Source organism: Sminthopsis crassicaudata, chromosome 5 (assembly GCF_048593235.1).
Source record: "Sminthopsis crassicaudata isolate SCR6 chromosome 5, ASM4859323v1, whole genome shotgun sequence".
Lineage (NCBI taxonomy): Eukaryota > Metazoa > Chordata > Mammalia > Dasyuromorphia > Dasyuridae > Sminthopsis > Sminthopsis crassicaudata.
The window spans coordinates 38,356,632-38,373,374 of record NC_133621.1 but is presented as its reverse complement, the minus strand read 5'-3'; the positions used below and the strand labels follow the sequence as shown (position 1 = coordinate 38,373,374).

The 16,743-nt window shown below is 33.9% G+C and overlaps 1 protein-coding gene across 1 annotated transcript in view; it reads left to right on the top strand.

The window, feature by feature from the left end:
• ACAD11 (acyl-CoA dehydrogenase family member 11) overlaps window positions 1-16,743 on the top strand; it is an 85,000-nt gene that overhangs the window by 20,584 nt on the left and 47,673 nt on the right. The window contains exons 5-11 of the mRNA XM_074271116.1: window positions 2,647-2,811; window positions 4,237-4,378; window positions 4,802-4,923; window positions 8,661-8,767; window positions 8,977-9,103; window positions 13,530-13,607; window positions 15,623-15,761. Coding sequence (XP_074127217.1) covers window positions 2,647-2,811; window positions 4,237-4,378; window positions 4,802-4,923; window positions 8,661-8,767; window positions 8,977-9,103; window positions 13,530-13,607; window positions 15,623-15,761 — 880 coding nt within the window. The remainder of the gene's footprint in view (window positions 1-2,646; window positions 2,812-4,236; window positions 4,379-4,801; window positions 4,924-8,660; window positions 8,768-8,976; window positions 9,104-13,529; window positions 13,608-15,622; window positions 15,762-16,743) is intronic.

The window sequence follows — 16,743 nt, the reverse complement described above, 5'->3', positions numbered from 1 at the left end:
TACTTAAGCTCCTTGATGTCTCTGTGCTGACCACTTTCTCCTCCTGGATTTTTGTGACCCTGATTTTTTCTGACTCTCTTCCTACCAGCATAATTGGTTCTTCTCATTCTCCTTTCAGGATCATCATCCATGTCAAGTCCACAAGCTCTAGCTGTACCCAGAGTCTCTGTCCTGAACTCTCTTCTTTTCTCTCTTTCTTCTTTTAAATAATCTTTCACTTGGTGATCTTATCACCTTTGATGAATTCAGTTGTCATCTCTATAAAGATGATGCTCAGATCCTTATAATTGGCCCCAGTCTTTCTTATGAACTTCATTCCTTCATCACAAAAAGCGTAGTCAGCAGTTTTTTTTTTTAATGGGAAGATGATTATGAGAGGATTTTGCTTAGAAGTTTCCTGAGTTTCCTGTAAATACACACACACACACACACACACACCCTTCACATATAACTTGTCTCTCCTGTCAGAATGTAAGAGTCACTACTATCTCATTTTTGTCTTAGCACAATGACTAGTACATAGCAAAAAAAAAAAAAAAGTAATAGATGTTTGATTGATAATTGATAATTTTATGAATGATTCCTTTTTCCCATAAAATCAAGAAGTACTTATTAAATATCTGCTGCATACCCTGCACTGGGTTAGATAAGATAAATGATACAAAACAAATGGAAGATAAATTTCTGTGTGGAAGGCATATCAGATTTTAATGTGAAGACAAGAAGCCTTAAGTATAATTAAAGGATTGGATTCAGAATCTGTGGGGATTCTGAGACTATTGTAGCTTGCATTTTTGAAAAGAATTGTATTCAGGACATATTCTATGAAGTCAAGTGAGTAACTTCTGATTAGATTGCTAGGAGAACACAACAGAAATCTATTCATTTTCTCCCCCTCTTTCCTTTTTTTTTTTTGTTTTGTTTTGTTTTTTTTGAGTCTGGGGTTAAGTGACTTGCCCAGGGTCACACAGCTAGGAAGTGTTAAGTATCTGAGACCAGATTTGAACTCGGGTCCTCCTGAGTTCAAGGCTGGTGCTCTATCCACTGCGCACCTAGCTGCCCCTCCCCTCTTTCCTTTTAAGGGTGATTACTATTCACACATAAGTATATGGGTAAGTATATCTGCTATTTCCTAAACACAGATGAAACAACTAGAAAATCATATGAAAGAGTATATAATTGTATGCTACAATTTTTGATATGTCCCAGAAATAATCTGTGGCAGTTTAGGGAATGGAAAAATCATTATGAACTAGCACAGGAGAGACAGTTTCATGGAGAAAGTGAAATTTGAGCTGATTCTTTAAGGATAGATAGGATTTGGAGGGATAGAGAAGGAGGACATGAGCTTAGATTTGGAAACATGTTGATGCTCTCTATATAAGCATGTTGTTAAGAATTTTGGCCAGAAGAGAATAGAAGGTAAGGGAGAAATGAGAGGTGGGTCTTAGAGATAAAATAGGGCCAATTTATCAAGACTGAAAGTTAAGCTGTGAAATGGAACATTGATTTGATCAAGTGATATAAAGGGCCATTTTTGATCCTTAGATGGGCAGGGGTATTGCATGCTTTAAGGTGTATTTTAAGAAGTATTACTGGGCAAGATTGGGAAGATAAATTTGAGAAGGGAGAAAATGTAAGTGGGGAGACCCTTCAGAAAGTCCAGAGCTTGAAATGATATGAATTTGGGTCTCTAAAGTTTGAGGACTTGCTTGCAATAATATTGCTTCCTTTCCTGTGTGATTATGGCAGTAACCGATCAGTACAAAAACATTCTGTTTTTAATTAGTGGCATTTTTTTAATATCCACATTTTTAAGTGAAGAAAATGGAAAGTTTAGAGCCTAATACCTTAGAGTTGATAGAGACTGCCTTGTATCTCAAATAGTAAAGTGGTTTAAATTTTCATTTAGTCATTTTTCCTTGCTTTACATTTTCACTAAATAGTCATTGTCATCAGTGTTCTTGAAAAATTCTTTATTAGTCTCATTATTAGTCTAAGAGCACATTTTTGCAGTAATTGAACATTGTTAGCTCAGAAGTTATCCTGTTAATGCTTTAGTGATTGACATATATATATATATATATATACATACATACATACATACATATATATATATATATATATAAACAAACATGTTTTTCTATTGAGTTTATTTAGTTACAAAACTAACTTTCTCCTGTTGTTATCTTGTTGTTCATTTATGTAATATCTTAGACAACTTGGGATGGCTGGTCTGAAAGATTGTCTTATAAAAACATTCCAAAAAAATAAAATAAAGTCTTGTTTTTCAAATGTGAAAAACATTAACATATATATATATATATATAATAAATCCTTTGACTAGACTTAAAGCCTCTTGTCTTCACAATAAGATCTGATATGATATCTGATTTGTCCTAACACAAATTAATCATTGTGAAGTATTTTTTAGGGATGAATTATTTCATAGCTCCTATTTGCTTTTAGTCAATGAGCCAGTATATAATAAGCACCAGTTACATGAAGATTTAATACAGTGCTAAAGACCTGGGAGGGTGCTTTGTGTTACCTTGCCATAGAAATTCTGCTGTTTAATAGTGAAATTAAAAAATAAAATCATTTGTAATTTACTTTTAATTTCTAAAACAATCTGTCTGTCTGCAGGTGTCAACATGGACAAAGCAATATCAAGCTGCAGCTCATCAGACCATTCCTGCTATGAACCAGCTCTCTGTCTGGTTAATGGAAAACTTGCCAGATCAGGATAAGGAACAAAGTTTGGTTCATGGGGATTTTAAAATAGATAATTTGATTTTCCACCCAAAAGAGGTATTCTAAATACTATGTAAATTTAACCAGAAACTGGGGCTAGCACTGGGCAAAGTCAGAAATAGGAATCTGAGCTGCTTCCTTCATCTTATTTATACTTCCAGGATCATTGCTACCAATCAGAATATTTATTATTGCATGGGAGCAAAAATTTCATGGCATTGGTGTATTCTGTGTAGGGTAAAAGCTCTACAGAAAGGGAGTGATGGCTGAGATATAATTAGAAATCTATAAAAGGAAGGCAGCTAGGTGGCAAAGTGGCACTGGAAGCCAGAAGGCCTGAGTTCAAATTTGACCCCGGATACTTACTAGCTATGTGATCCTGAGCCAAGATTCCTGAGCAAGTTGTCAAGGAAGGAAGGAAAAAATGAAAGAATAAAAGGGTTTTGTGCTTGCATTGACCAGGGTAGTGAGGGAACCAGGGAGGATGCCTTAAGAACTGAAGGAACCAGGGATGTTTAGCTTAGGCTTGAGAAAAGGTAGCACAGGACACTCCCTAAGCCTGCATTGAGGCTTTTGAAGGGCTTGTATGTGAGAGAGCAATTAAATAGACTTGTCCTGCTTGGCCCCACTGCATGGAACCAGGAGGGTGGAGGAAACTGGCAGAGATAGAGTTCATTTTCATATTAAAAAAAAAAAATCCATAGGGTGGGGTTGTGCCATAATGGGTCTGTCTGTCTTTGGGCCCCTAAACTGTTGAACCCCCTGAGTTGTGTACTTCCCTAAGGGGCCTGTGAGCAGCTGTCCAGTTCTAAAGCTCAGTTATAAAAAAAAAAAAAGGAGATTTGTGATTTCCTCAGTCTGGAAGGAGATTTGTGATTTCCTCAGTCTGGAAGGAGATTTGTGATTTCCTCAGTCTGGAAGGAGATTTGTGATTTCCTCAGTCTGGTGAATTCCAGCTATGAGAACTGTGCCCATCACACCCCGGCTTTAACTTGGGAGATAAGACCCAGGAAGTGGGTTAAGGCCCTATGATTAAATGACTTGCCCAGAGTCACACAGCTAGGAAATATCCAGGGGCACATTTGAATTTGGGTCTTCATGATTCCAGATTTAGCATTCTATCTAATATACTCCTACATGCCCTATTACGCATTTTATAACTTTGATAACTAAAATGCACAATTTTAACTATATTTTTTATTTTTATTATTTTAATTTTATTTTTAGCTATATTTTAGCCAGTAATATCTGTTTCTTATTTCACTAAACATTTTTTATGTCTGCAGAAATATTTAAATGGTTTTGGATAATCGACAAATTGGGGTTGAGTACTAAGCACTATATTGTTTGAGAGATGTATAATTGCAAAGGTCACAATTTCTTTTTTGCAAATCAGTGAGGGTATAGACATATTTGATTCAGTTTATTTGCCTTTTTAAAAGTCAGTTTGAAGTTCTAACTTATTATTGGTTTTTATTAAAGGCTCGTGTAATTGCTGTTTTGGACTGGGAGCTTTCAACCATCGGCCACCCTTTATCAGATTTAGCCTATCTTTGTTCCTTCTTCTTTTGGCCCAAGAACCTTCCACTGTTAAATCAAAGCAATAATTTGCAACATATTGCAGGTATGAACCTGAAGCTTTGTACATATGGCTTACCTTAAGACTTATTTCATTTTCTGTAACTAATGTTTCAGTAATCAACCAGATTTAGACATTTAAATAATCTTATTGTTGTAGAATTATGACTAATTTAAAAGGTTTTTATTCTTAGATTTTACTGAATTTATAATAAAAATCTAAATTGTAGTTTAAATAGGTAAATAAATAATTAATCTTCAGATATTTTATTTCTGAAATTGAATTTTAATAATTAATTGCAAATTTTGGTCTAATATATTTAATGTGTTTTAGAGAACCAAAGCTTAGAAAGCCTATTGTTATGTGATTTGATTTACTTAGTTTGAAACAAAGATATGTATATGTGATAATATAAATTCTTAAATATATACCACAACTTTTTAGCTAAATAATGTCTTATTTTTATAGGGATACCATCAGCAGAAGAACTAACATCAATTTATTGCCGCTGTAGAGGAATTAGCACTGCACTTCCTAACTGGAACTTCTTTCTTGCTCTTTCATATTTTAAATTAGCTGGAATAATGCAGGTAATTATTTAGTTTATAATACACAGAGATTAATATTGGACAGTTTTAAAAATTCAAATTATAGGTGGAACAGTGGATAGAGTGCTGGACCTAGAGTTAGGAAGACCTGAATTCAAATCTGGCCTCAGACATTTAATAATGATATGGCCCTAGAAAAGTCACTTAACCTTTGTCTGCCTCCATTTCTTCATCTGTAAAATGCCAATAATAATAATAGCACCCACCTCCCAGAATTGTTATAAGGATAAAATGAGATAACATTTGATACTTTGCAAATCTTAAAATTCTAAATAAATTTTAGTTATTATTGTGATTTGTCTAGCTAGAGTGAAAAAAGTACTGTTATTAGTATTAAAGTGTGTGTAATCTATTAAAATTTATATGGAATGGACAGCAGCAGATTAAGAGTAGATTCAAATATTTCATAGATTTTTTTTCTCTTTAGGTAAGTGATTCTGTTGTATTGGGGTTTGGTTTTCTTTGATGAATGCTTTAGATAGAGTTGTTGATCAGCAGAAATTTTTAAATGATATAAGAGACAGGAGCCAAGAATAGCGAATCTTTAAACCTTTTTGTTACTTGATGGAAAAATAAGAAAACTGACTACAGGGAAAAGTTGGCTTAGGTAATCTCTAATATTCCTTTTAGTTCCTGCCCTTTGATTCTTCACACATGACCATTAATGAGTCCAAAGAGGAACAAGAAAGCAGGAAAAAGAGCTGGACTTTGGAATAGTGATAGATGGGAGAAGGCTTGAGTATAAAAGAAAGGCAAAAACAAAAAGGATCTAATACATACTTGCATGTAGTAGGTGCTTAGTAAATGTTTGAGGTTTTTTTCCCCAAAGACTGTGTCATCTTTCATCTCACTGGACCTGTTACATAGCAGATTCTTAATTAAAATTTAAATGAATTGGTTTTGTATCCTAAATAGAAAAGGATTAAAAATCTTGGTTTTTATTTATAAATATTTATTTATATTTATAATTATATAAATAAAAATAAATAATATATAAATATAAATATACTTATGTAAATTTATAAATAAAAAATTATTTGTAATAATTTATAATTTTTACCACTAAGCCCTCCTTCCCCCCTTTACTAAATTTTATCACTTCCATCAAACCCCAAAACCTATCAGACTCTAGCTATAAGTGCTAGTTGAAAGGCAAGAGTAACCCACATTATGACCCCAAAAGGAAAAATTCTCTATTATCATTGTCATTTTGCTATTTTAAATGTGTAAATTTTATTTTAGCAATAAAATATACCATGCTTTCAAATTTATATTTTTATGTAGATGGTATGCTTACTCAATTTCCAGATTATATGAAGCTAGAAAGATTACTTAATATGTTGACTGACAGAATCAGAATTAAGAAAATCTGAATGGCCTGATTAAGCCAAATCTAATCAGATGAAATCTAATTAGAGTAAATGTTAAGACTTACACTTAGATTTTTTAAAAATCAACTCTCCAAATATAGAATGGGAGAGATGATTCACACCAAATAATATGAAAAAGAGCTCAAAGTTTTAATGCATTAAAAGTTCAGTATGAATCAGCTATGTGATGTGGCAGCTAGAAATGATAATAGAGACTTTGGGTAAAAAAATATCCTATCCAGAATAAGGAAAGAAGTAAGGAGTAGTCCCAGCAGTTCTCTTTCCTCCTCAGTTCATATCCAAAATGTTGTGATCATACCATTGTCCAAGTTTTAGGGAAAATAGGGTGACTGTATTGGGATTATACAGGAAAATAAGGAGAGTTAAAATTTTGCCATATGGGAGAAATTTGAAATAATTGGGGATATTTAGCATAGATAAGCAAAGGCTCACAAAATTGCGGGAGAAACCCTTGATTTTCCTTTGTAAAGGTGATTCAGTTTATTCTGTTTTGCTCAGAGACCAGAACTAGGGTTGACAGAGGGAAGAAAAGGGGAGACAAATTTGGACTCGAGGTAAAGAAAAATGTCTCAACAACAAAAGCTGTTCAAATATAAAATGAGCTGGCCACTTCATTAGATAGTGGGCTGTTTCTTTTAGGTAATAAGTTCTCCATCACTGGTGGTCTTCAGGGAGAGGCTGAAAATGCTTGTAGAGGGCTAGGATCAGAATCAGGATAATCTGGGTTCAAACTGTGATTTTGGGCAAATGACTCATTTCTGCGAACCCTAGTGTCCTTCAAAACTTGTCTAAAACATCACCTCCTTCAGGAAGCCCTCATCTACTAATGCTACTCTGGGGTTTCTTTTGCATGTACTTATTTGTACGTGTATATTCTGAGTATGTGCATATGTACACAGGTTATTTCCCATGCTAGAAAGAAAGCTTCTTGAAGACAGTGACTTTTTCACATTTGTCTTTATATCCCCATGGTGCTTGGCACAGAGTAGCCCTTGCAAATTGAATGCAATGGAAAAATGGCCTCCCCGAACCTCAGTATCTTCATCTGTAAAATGGGAACAATAATAGCACTTATGTCACAAGATTGGGGGGAAGCACAAATGAGATAGTGTATGTGAAGTGCTATATAAACTTTAAAAATCATAAGCAAATGCCAGCTATTATTATGATTATTATCATTATTGACTAAGTAATAAAGAAGAATGGATTGTAGTAAATGAGCTTTAAAATCATTTCTAAGTCTAGAATTCTATAACTCAAAAATAATTTCTAGTGATGTCACTGAAATAATGATCCAAGAATTGAAAGAAAAAGGGACAGGAAACAGCTCAGGAGCCCAAAAGAATAAGTAAAAAAGAAAAAAGTTGGAGAAAAGAGGCACTTTTTTGCTTTTAAGAGTTCATGCATTTTCTATCAAACAGTTTCTTGTGTCCAAAACTTTTATTATATGCCATTTTATTCTATTATTTTTACATACATTAGATAACTTGGATAATGAGTTCCTCAAAATAGATCTTAGAAAATCTTTCTAAATCTATCTCTTTCTGCAACAGGATATCAAATAGGATTTCAATGTTGGAACAATTTTTCATTTTATAAAGGAATTTCAGTGACTTTTAGCCCACTTGGTCTAAAAAAAAAGCTAAGTTAAAATGAAAAAATATCAAAAAGGATGATTGAAATTTTTATATTAATCATACTTAGTTCTTTTAGAAATTAACTTCATCCAAATTACCAACATGGAATTAGAAAAGATGGAAAATCTTTAACAATATCATATATAACATACATGAAATAATTGACAATTTTGTTTGTCAAATTGGAAGAATAGGGAAATCAAAAATAAACTAATAGTGTCCATTTAGCACTATTAGGAGAAGAAATTTCTTTGATCAGGTGGAATGGAAAGGCTCCATTTGTCATGCATAATTGTTAAGAGTAGGAAAGGATGATTTATCAAGGTTTTTGACATAGCCCAGGTCAAACTTCTTTAAAGCTTATATAAATTACCTTTCCTTTGGTTCTATAGCTTTAATAATAATTTGGTTTCATAACTAGGTTTCTTTAGTTAGTGAAGCCGATATAATTGTCAAGTATGGTTGTCAATAGCCATATCATCCATTTAAAAAGTTCACTTTGTCTTTGTATTTTGTGTGGGGGATAGGACCACAGTCCCCAAATTGGCCTACTGGTTGAAAAGTTAGTGTCTTGTGAGAGTAGCTTGACAAAGCCACATCAGCCTTGAGTGGGCTGCAGAGAGGTGAAACTGGTGTTTGGGGATGAGTATCTGTAGGCAAAGCTGTGTACTCATGTTCTCTTGCATTTAAGGGAGTCTATGCCAGATATCTTCTGGGAAATTCTGCATCTGAAACAAGTCATCTGTTTGGTGATGTTGTCAAACCCCTAGCAGAGACTGGACTACAACTCACAAAGAGGTAAGAAAAATGTAAAACTGGAGCTAAAGTAGATTGTGGCTTTTAATGAATTTGTACCATATATACCCTGATTTTTTAAATGTTTGGCAGGCAGGGAGTATTTCTCTAAAGTAGAAATGCACACTGCCAGTCATAGGGATCTTCAGGAATGGAACATAGGGATCATTTTGGAAGCTTATACTAATTGACCTGTTTTACTTTTGGTAAAGAACTTTGAGTGCTACAGTTTCACAGTCTGATCCAACGGGAAGATTGTTCCTCCAGAGTAAGACAGGCCAAGAAGTTCTGCTGAGGGTGAAGCATTTTATGCAACAATACATACTGCCAGCAGAAAAGGTAATTGTGTTCCAAATACTTTTATTATGAAATGGAATATTTATTTTGCCAAAAAAAAAATTGAAGAACTATATATATCCTCCCAACTTTCATGAGTTTCTCTAGTCTTTCTTTGCTCAGTGTCAGAGGGAATCTGCCTGAGTATCTCTGCTGGGACCCCCTTTCCTGCCACCTGTACACTGCATTTTGTGCAGTTCTGAGGTAGAAGAATTCACTTTTATTTCTTGTTGGATTTCTTGAGCACCATTTGCTCTGATATTAACACCAAGATTTTGCTGCATTACATATCTGTAGGTTAGGCAGCCTCTTTCCTTGTTCAGGGGCCGTCCTTGTTGAGGAATAGAGAGAATGAAGTATAATGGAAATAACACTGGAGTAGAACCAAAAGATTTGGCTTCCAAGACCAATCTTTCACCACCTGGCTATGGATTTTTAGACAGCCTCTTAGATTTTCCACACCCACAAAAAGAGTAGTTAAGTCCTTTTTAACAGTCCTTACAGACTCTTAAAAAGTTATTTATCTTAAGGGTATAGATTCAAATAATAATGTGAAAGTGGAGAATTGAGACAGTTACCTCTTTCATTTGAAATATGCATATAAATAAATATATATATATAAATATATATTTGATTTGTTTTTATTTAAATTTGCCCCTATTGGAACCATAGAATAATAGAAGGGGTCCTCATTTCTGCTGAAATTGCCTTGTACATGCTTATTTGTGTATGTATTATTTCCTTTTGATTAAATTCTTCATAGTCAGAGACCCCATATCTAGTGTGCCTGGCACACATCATAGATGTTTAATAAATATTAGACTAATTAAGATTGAATATGGATTAACCTTGATAACATGTGTTACCAATGTTTTTCATTGCTATAGTTATCTTAGAGTATTTGATCCTTAGACTCACTCTTTGATAATTGTACTGACAGAAAAGTCCTTTGTTTATTTAGTAGGAAGTGCCTAACATTTATTTCCTAATACTTCATTAGTCTCAATAATAAAATACTACAACTGTTACTATTCTTGTGAGATTTATATTATTAACAATATATTGTGTTTACCTCCAGAAGAGATGTCACTTTGGCTAAAAGATGTTTAGAGAATCTTGTTAACTTATTTTTTCATGATCTATCTGAAAAATATCACACTCGTCTAATGTTATAATTTTTAATTAAGCAGAGATTTAGGCCATTTCACAACTGTAACTTGCTTTTTTTTGTCAGGAAGTTAGCTGCTCTTTAAGGTTTCCTGTTTTAGGCAGTATACCATTATTGGTTTTCAAAAATGAACTGCTTTAAGCCCATTATGTCCATAAAGAAAGGTATTTTATAATACATATATTTTTCTTACTATTATCTATTTCTTACTGTATCTTTGCAGAATTGAGATGTTGAGTAATAGGCATAGTTGTCTTAAATTTTTCAGAATAAAAAACTGCTAGTATTATTTTCATTAGTAAATCCTCTATCTAAAGATGATTCTACTGAAATTGCAAAGCAAAGTTTAGAGATTCTATTTTCTTTTGACATATTAATGATATAGTCAATGAATTATATAAACATATAGATAGTGGACATATGTGTGTATATAGACAAATCTGTCAGTGGCTAATTTGAACTGTAAAACAAAAATTTGTGATAAAGAGCTTGGAAGCTAATTTGATTTGGGGTTAAAGGGAGATGATAGGAAAGATGATTCCCAAATTTTGAGCCTGAATAAATGGGAGTGTGATGGTCATTTACTTTTAAAAGAAATAAAGTCTAGATTATTTTTATATATGTTGCATTTGTTTGAACAGCAAGACAACTAGGTAAAAATATCTAGCATGCTGTCAGAAATATCCTCAAACTTGGAAGAAAGGACAGAGCTTAAAGATAGATAGATAGATAGATAGATAGATAGATAGATAGATAGATAGATAGATAGATAGATAGATATACATGTATATTTAAGATTAATCTACTTAGAAGTAACAGTTGAATTTGTAAGAGAAAATAAGGAAAAATAACAAGGATAGAACTGCCTGGATGAACCAAAAATTAGCTAAGCAGTCAAAGAAGATGTTTTGATTGATATTTTTATAATTGTTATTATTAAGAAAAAATGTATAAAATCATTTGAACAAGTAGACAAACCTTATATCCCCAAATGACTTATTATTTGATTTTGGAAACATATCTTTATATTTCCATTTAAATATAGATTTGTTTGATGCTCTTTAATTCCTTCTCTATTGAATTAGGAGGGAGATGCAGCCTTATACTCACATAGAACACAGATCCAATCTGGAGGGAACTTGACCCTTAAAAGAGAAGATAAATCAGGTTTCCTCCCCTGTCCACTCTCAAGTTCAGTGCTTCTCACAGTGTGGTCCAGAGAATTCTGAGGGTCTCTGAAACTGTTTCAAAATATCTACAAATCCAAAATTAGTTTTTATATATGATAAATATCTATAAATATAACCCACACAAAGAAAAACTCTTTTGGAGGAAGCTTCAATAATTTTTAATAGTGTAGATTCTGAGAAAAAAAAGTTTGGGAACCCCTGCTTTAGTTCAGTGCTCCTACTCCTGAATTCTAGCAAAAAAAAAAAATCTCTTAAACAAAAGTGAAGATATAGCTCATTTCTAAAGTTACCTCAAAAGAAATTAACAGGGACCCTTCCAGAAGGGTATTCACTCTACAAAGAATGGTGCAGCTGGGGGCAGGCTGAGTAGAGAGAGAGCCAGGCCTGGATTCAGGGAGACTGCTCTTTAATTCAAGTCTGGCCTCAGATGCATACTAGCTGTGTGACCCAGAGCAAGATACTCAATGCTGTTTGTCTCAGTTTCCTCATCCGAAAAATGAGCTGGAGAAGAAAATAGCCAACCCCTCCAGTGACTGTGCTCAAAAAACTCAAATGGAGTCATGAAATTTGGGACTTGAAGAGTAAGTAACTGTCTCATATAAGATAGCTATGTATTTCCTCCATCACCCAAAAAAAATCCTTTAAAAATACAAAAGACTCATAAGTGCATATTAATATGATATTTAAAATTTGATTCATTTGCTGAACAGATGTTTTTATTTTACCTTCTATCTGCATAGTTTGAGCAGCTTGCTATGTATGTCCAGGTCCTCTGGCCAGCTGAATATGGCTTCACCTTTAGCATTCTGGCTGCATAATCTGCCTGGTAGAGAGGTTTTCTCCTCTGAAAAATCATTTCTCACTTTACTCATCACCTCCTGGGCCTCAACAGCTAATTGGAAGAACAGCCAGCCATTCAAACTCAAGCCACGTGTTAGTCACTAGGTGATGGTTAAAATTAGAAGAATTTCTAAGCCAGGGCCTTGAAGTCCAGTTTCAGACTTGCCTAGGCAAACACATGTTTATGCTGCTACCTGTCCATGGGCACTATTTTTTTATTTTGTGTGTGTGGTAAGGAGAGAAGGGAACAGAAGGAAGGAGTAAAAAGAAATCTTCTCTCCCAGACCTCAGTAGAAATTTAAGGGAAAGTTGGTAATGGCTTTGTTCTTATAAAGAGACAGCCCTGAAAGAAACCAGAAGCCATTTCTCCTTACAATCCATAAAGCAAGTGACATTTCTTGGTCCAGTTGCCAATTGTCTTGGACATAACATCCCACCCATCCCTCTGATCAAGAGACTAATTAGAAGATACTGGTCACATGTGGCTTACCAAATGATGATTCATATTATATCTTTAAATCAAATGATGAACCCCATTATGAATGCCAAACTCAAGAGAAGCCAAAAAGCTTCCTGAATTCCTCTAACATCCTTCTCCTCCCTCCAGTCTGTTTCATACTGGAAAATTCTGGCTTTCCTGACAACCAGTGCCCTAGACTGACTCAGGGTTCCCTGTCTCAGATCTTTCTTGAAACAGGAGGATGTTAAGTGCTTTGAGATTTAAACAGTTTCATCTTGTATAAATAAAAGAAATTGAGATAACAGAGCAAAAATAAGTACAAAAGGTTCTGTTAAAACATAAATGTGAAATGTTCTGTTGGTATTTCTCACAAGGATAATTGCACCAAAAAATGAACACCATCATGATCGCTGATTTTGTTTTGAGATCTGATTTTTAGATAGTATAATTTTATGAAATAGCAGATATAGATATAAATTTTGGATATACTTATTGTCTCTCTGTTAGAATGTAAGCTAAGTGGAAGTAGGAACTGTTTTATTTCCTTGTTTTATATCCACAGTATCTAGCATAGTACCTCTCAAATAGTAAGCTGTTAATAAATACTGGTTGATTGAAAGAGATTTTGTGTGATTAAGATGTATCTATATTCTAGACCTAAAGCTATATCCTTTGGAAATTTGGTAGTATTTTGTGAAATGTATAAGTAATATGTCGCAAATGATATTGTGTAATTTTTTTAATGAATTAACATTTTGTTTTTGTTTTAAGGAGGTAATAGAATTCTATAATCAAAATGAAAATTCTCTGGACAAGTGGAAAAGGCCTGCAGTGATTGAAAAACTTGAGGTACTGAAAATAAAATGTTTTGGCATTTTATAAATATCATAAAAACAATAGTAATGGTAGTCTTAATCAAATATAACTTTAAATACATTTATGTTTAGGTAAGATTCATGATTACATGTGTATATATCTACATATATATGTGTGGGGATACAGATGTATAAAAAATATATGCATAACAGAATTTAATACTTGAAGAATCAATGATTTCCTCACTGTGAATATTCTCTCCTGCCACAGATTGACAGCTTTTCTTCCTAAGTAGCATCTGATGCACAGCTGGGGCTTCCTCAAAGTCTCCTGACGTGGTTGCACCTAAAGTGTTTGTATTATGCTGACATAGTCCTTGGGGGGCCAGCTTTATGAACATGTCATACTGAGACTTCAGATTCAGTCTTTCATAAAAGGTGTTTTTCTACCTTAATAGAAGATACTGATTTAGACATTGATTAATTTCAATAACAAAAGAAAACCAATGTAAAAAATCAGTGGGCTCTGTGGAGAAAGTGCCAGAGGATCCAGCTATAGTAACAGAACAGAGCATAGATAGAATTCATAGATAGACATGACTGTGTTCTTCAAAGTTCCTCTGGGTTTTCTGCATATCAAAAAGTTAATAAACCAATTGCAATATCTGCAAACAGTGAAAACTGAGATAAAGTACATTATTGTTGTTATTGTTGTTTTAAGGGGATAAAATCTAGAAAGTCAGGGAGAATTTTTTTTTAAATCTTTAAGAATAATAATCCATGGAACTTGTAGTTAAATATGAAATACTTTGGAAGCAGGTACTGGCACAAACATAAGCAATACAGTTGTAATCCTGAATGTGAAACAAAAAATTTAGTGGTCATAGTTCTGCTAAGTAATTAAATTTAAAAAAAAAAATACATTACCTGAAAATTAAGTAAATTTCAATGAATCAGGAAGACCTTTGTGTTTTATATCCTCCATAGTGGGAGTGAAGAATGGAGGCATGTGTTTATATATAACAAATTATATATGTGTGTATATGTACATAGAATAGCTACGTAGTGTATATTGATTAGAACCTTCAGTCTGGAGTAAGGAGGACCTGAGTTAAAATCTAGCCTCAGGTACTTCATATTTGTGTAATCTTGGGCAAGTCACTTAACTCTATTTGCCTTAGTTTCCTCATCTATAAAATGAGCTGGAGAAAGAAATGGCAAACCAGTCTAGTAACTTTGCCGAAAACCTCCACTGGGGGTCATAAACACTTGGGTGTGATCAAAAAGAATCGATATGTACATACATGTATGTACTTGTATCTCATATGCATGTCTGTTTTTGATTCACACATATATGTTGATCACATCTACAATTGACTTTTTGAAAGGAAAATTAAAAAATGGATTTTCTAATACACAGATCAAGGTATACAATGTCCAGTTTTTAGTGTGTGATAAATTGTCTTAGCAGTTATCAAAAGGAAACATAAAAATACAGTGATAACATCAACAACCCCTATTATTGTGGTGTATCTAAATTATGAATAAAACAGGGCAAGTGGAAGTGTGATCATTTGCGAGTCATTGCAAATTATTGTAATTTGAATTTCCTCTTTTGAATTTTCAACAAAAATAAGTGTACGAAGTAGAACAGTATGATTCACAGTATTTTGCATAGTCATGCATGGAGATATGAGATCTGGTTTTGTTTTGTTTTGTTTTAAACTGATTCAGTAGGACATGCTAACATGAGCAAATTCAATTTTAAAAACCATATCCAGAGCAATTAGAGAAGACTTATAAGCACAATAGATAATAGAACAAGAGAGAAAATTATTGTTGAATTTGAAAAACAGCTTCCACTTGCAAAAAGTCAGAGTAGTTGAATCCTGTTGTTTATAATGAACATATTCATTAGTACCAGAAAATTTTAAAAGTTGCCCAAATAAAGCATCTTTTCAACATGACATATTTCCTGGGATAAAGAGATGAACTTAAGAATGAAGGGTTAAGGCAAATTATAAAGATGTCTCTTCACCACTTTGACAGGAAATGGCCAGAGCCGAGGGGCTCTGGAACCTCTTTCTGCCAGCTCTCAGCGGCCTCAGCCAGGTGGATTATGCATTGATTGCGGAAGAAACAGGAAAATGCTTTTTTGCTCCGGATGTTTTCAATTGCCAAGCACCAGGTAAGAAAATTATTTTATAAAAGTGTCTTTAGCTGATATTCTAGGCAATGTTTTTAAATGATGCCTTAAGTGAAAGAGATGATATTTCAGAGAAGTGGGAACATGGAGATTGTCCTTTATGCTCATAAATCAATTCCCAAACCTGACCATAGTTGTAGTCATGTAGTTGCTGGTATCTGGTAATGATAAAGACAGTCAATTTCTATTTAATTATCTGTAGCTGAGACGTTGTGTCCATTCAGAAAGTGGGGGAGTTAAAATGAATAACCACCAGACTTCTGGGAAGAACATTGGGTTGTAGTTGAAGAGTTAGGCAGGTTTGTCTGTGGCAGCATGGGAAGTAATTACTCCTCTAGTGCTCCTGTATAGCAATAACCCTCGAACTTTATGGTCTCCTTTACCATTTAAAAAAAAATCACTGAGAGCCCCCTCAAAGAGCTTTTATGGAGGATTTTTTACTAAAACTTTCCAAGATTAGAAATTAAAACATCTCAGGATTATTATGGAAATCATTGTGACTTTGGGTCTCTTAGGGTCCCCTCCTGACATTTTGTTGTTCATGCTTTGGCCTGAGTGAAGGCTTCTTGGTATGTGTCAGTGAAGTGCCATTGCAAAAACCTCAGTGGAGGCTTCTTTTTCTTGAGTTAGCTCTGCTGCTGTGCCCATATGATTCTGTGGCATCCTGTAAATGTCAGGGATTATAAGGGCCCCTGATACCCAGAGTTGGTCATATGATTTCTATTTTGGCTGTTTTATGACTTTCACCAAATAACATTTTACTAGTGTTCTGAAGGATGGGTAGGTGGCTCAGCAGATAAGAGTGCTGGTATAGAAATCAGGAAAGCTCATTTTCCTGACTTAAAATTCAGCCTAATCTGTTTACTATGGGACCCTGGCTGTCATTTAACCCTATTTGCCTCAGTTTCCTTATCTGTCAAGTGAACTGGAGAAAGAAATGGCAAAGTGCCATTAGTTTTTAAAG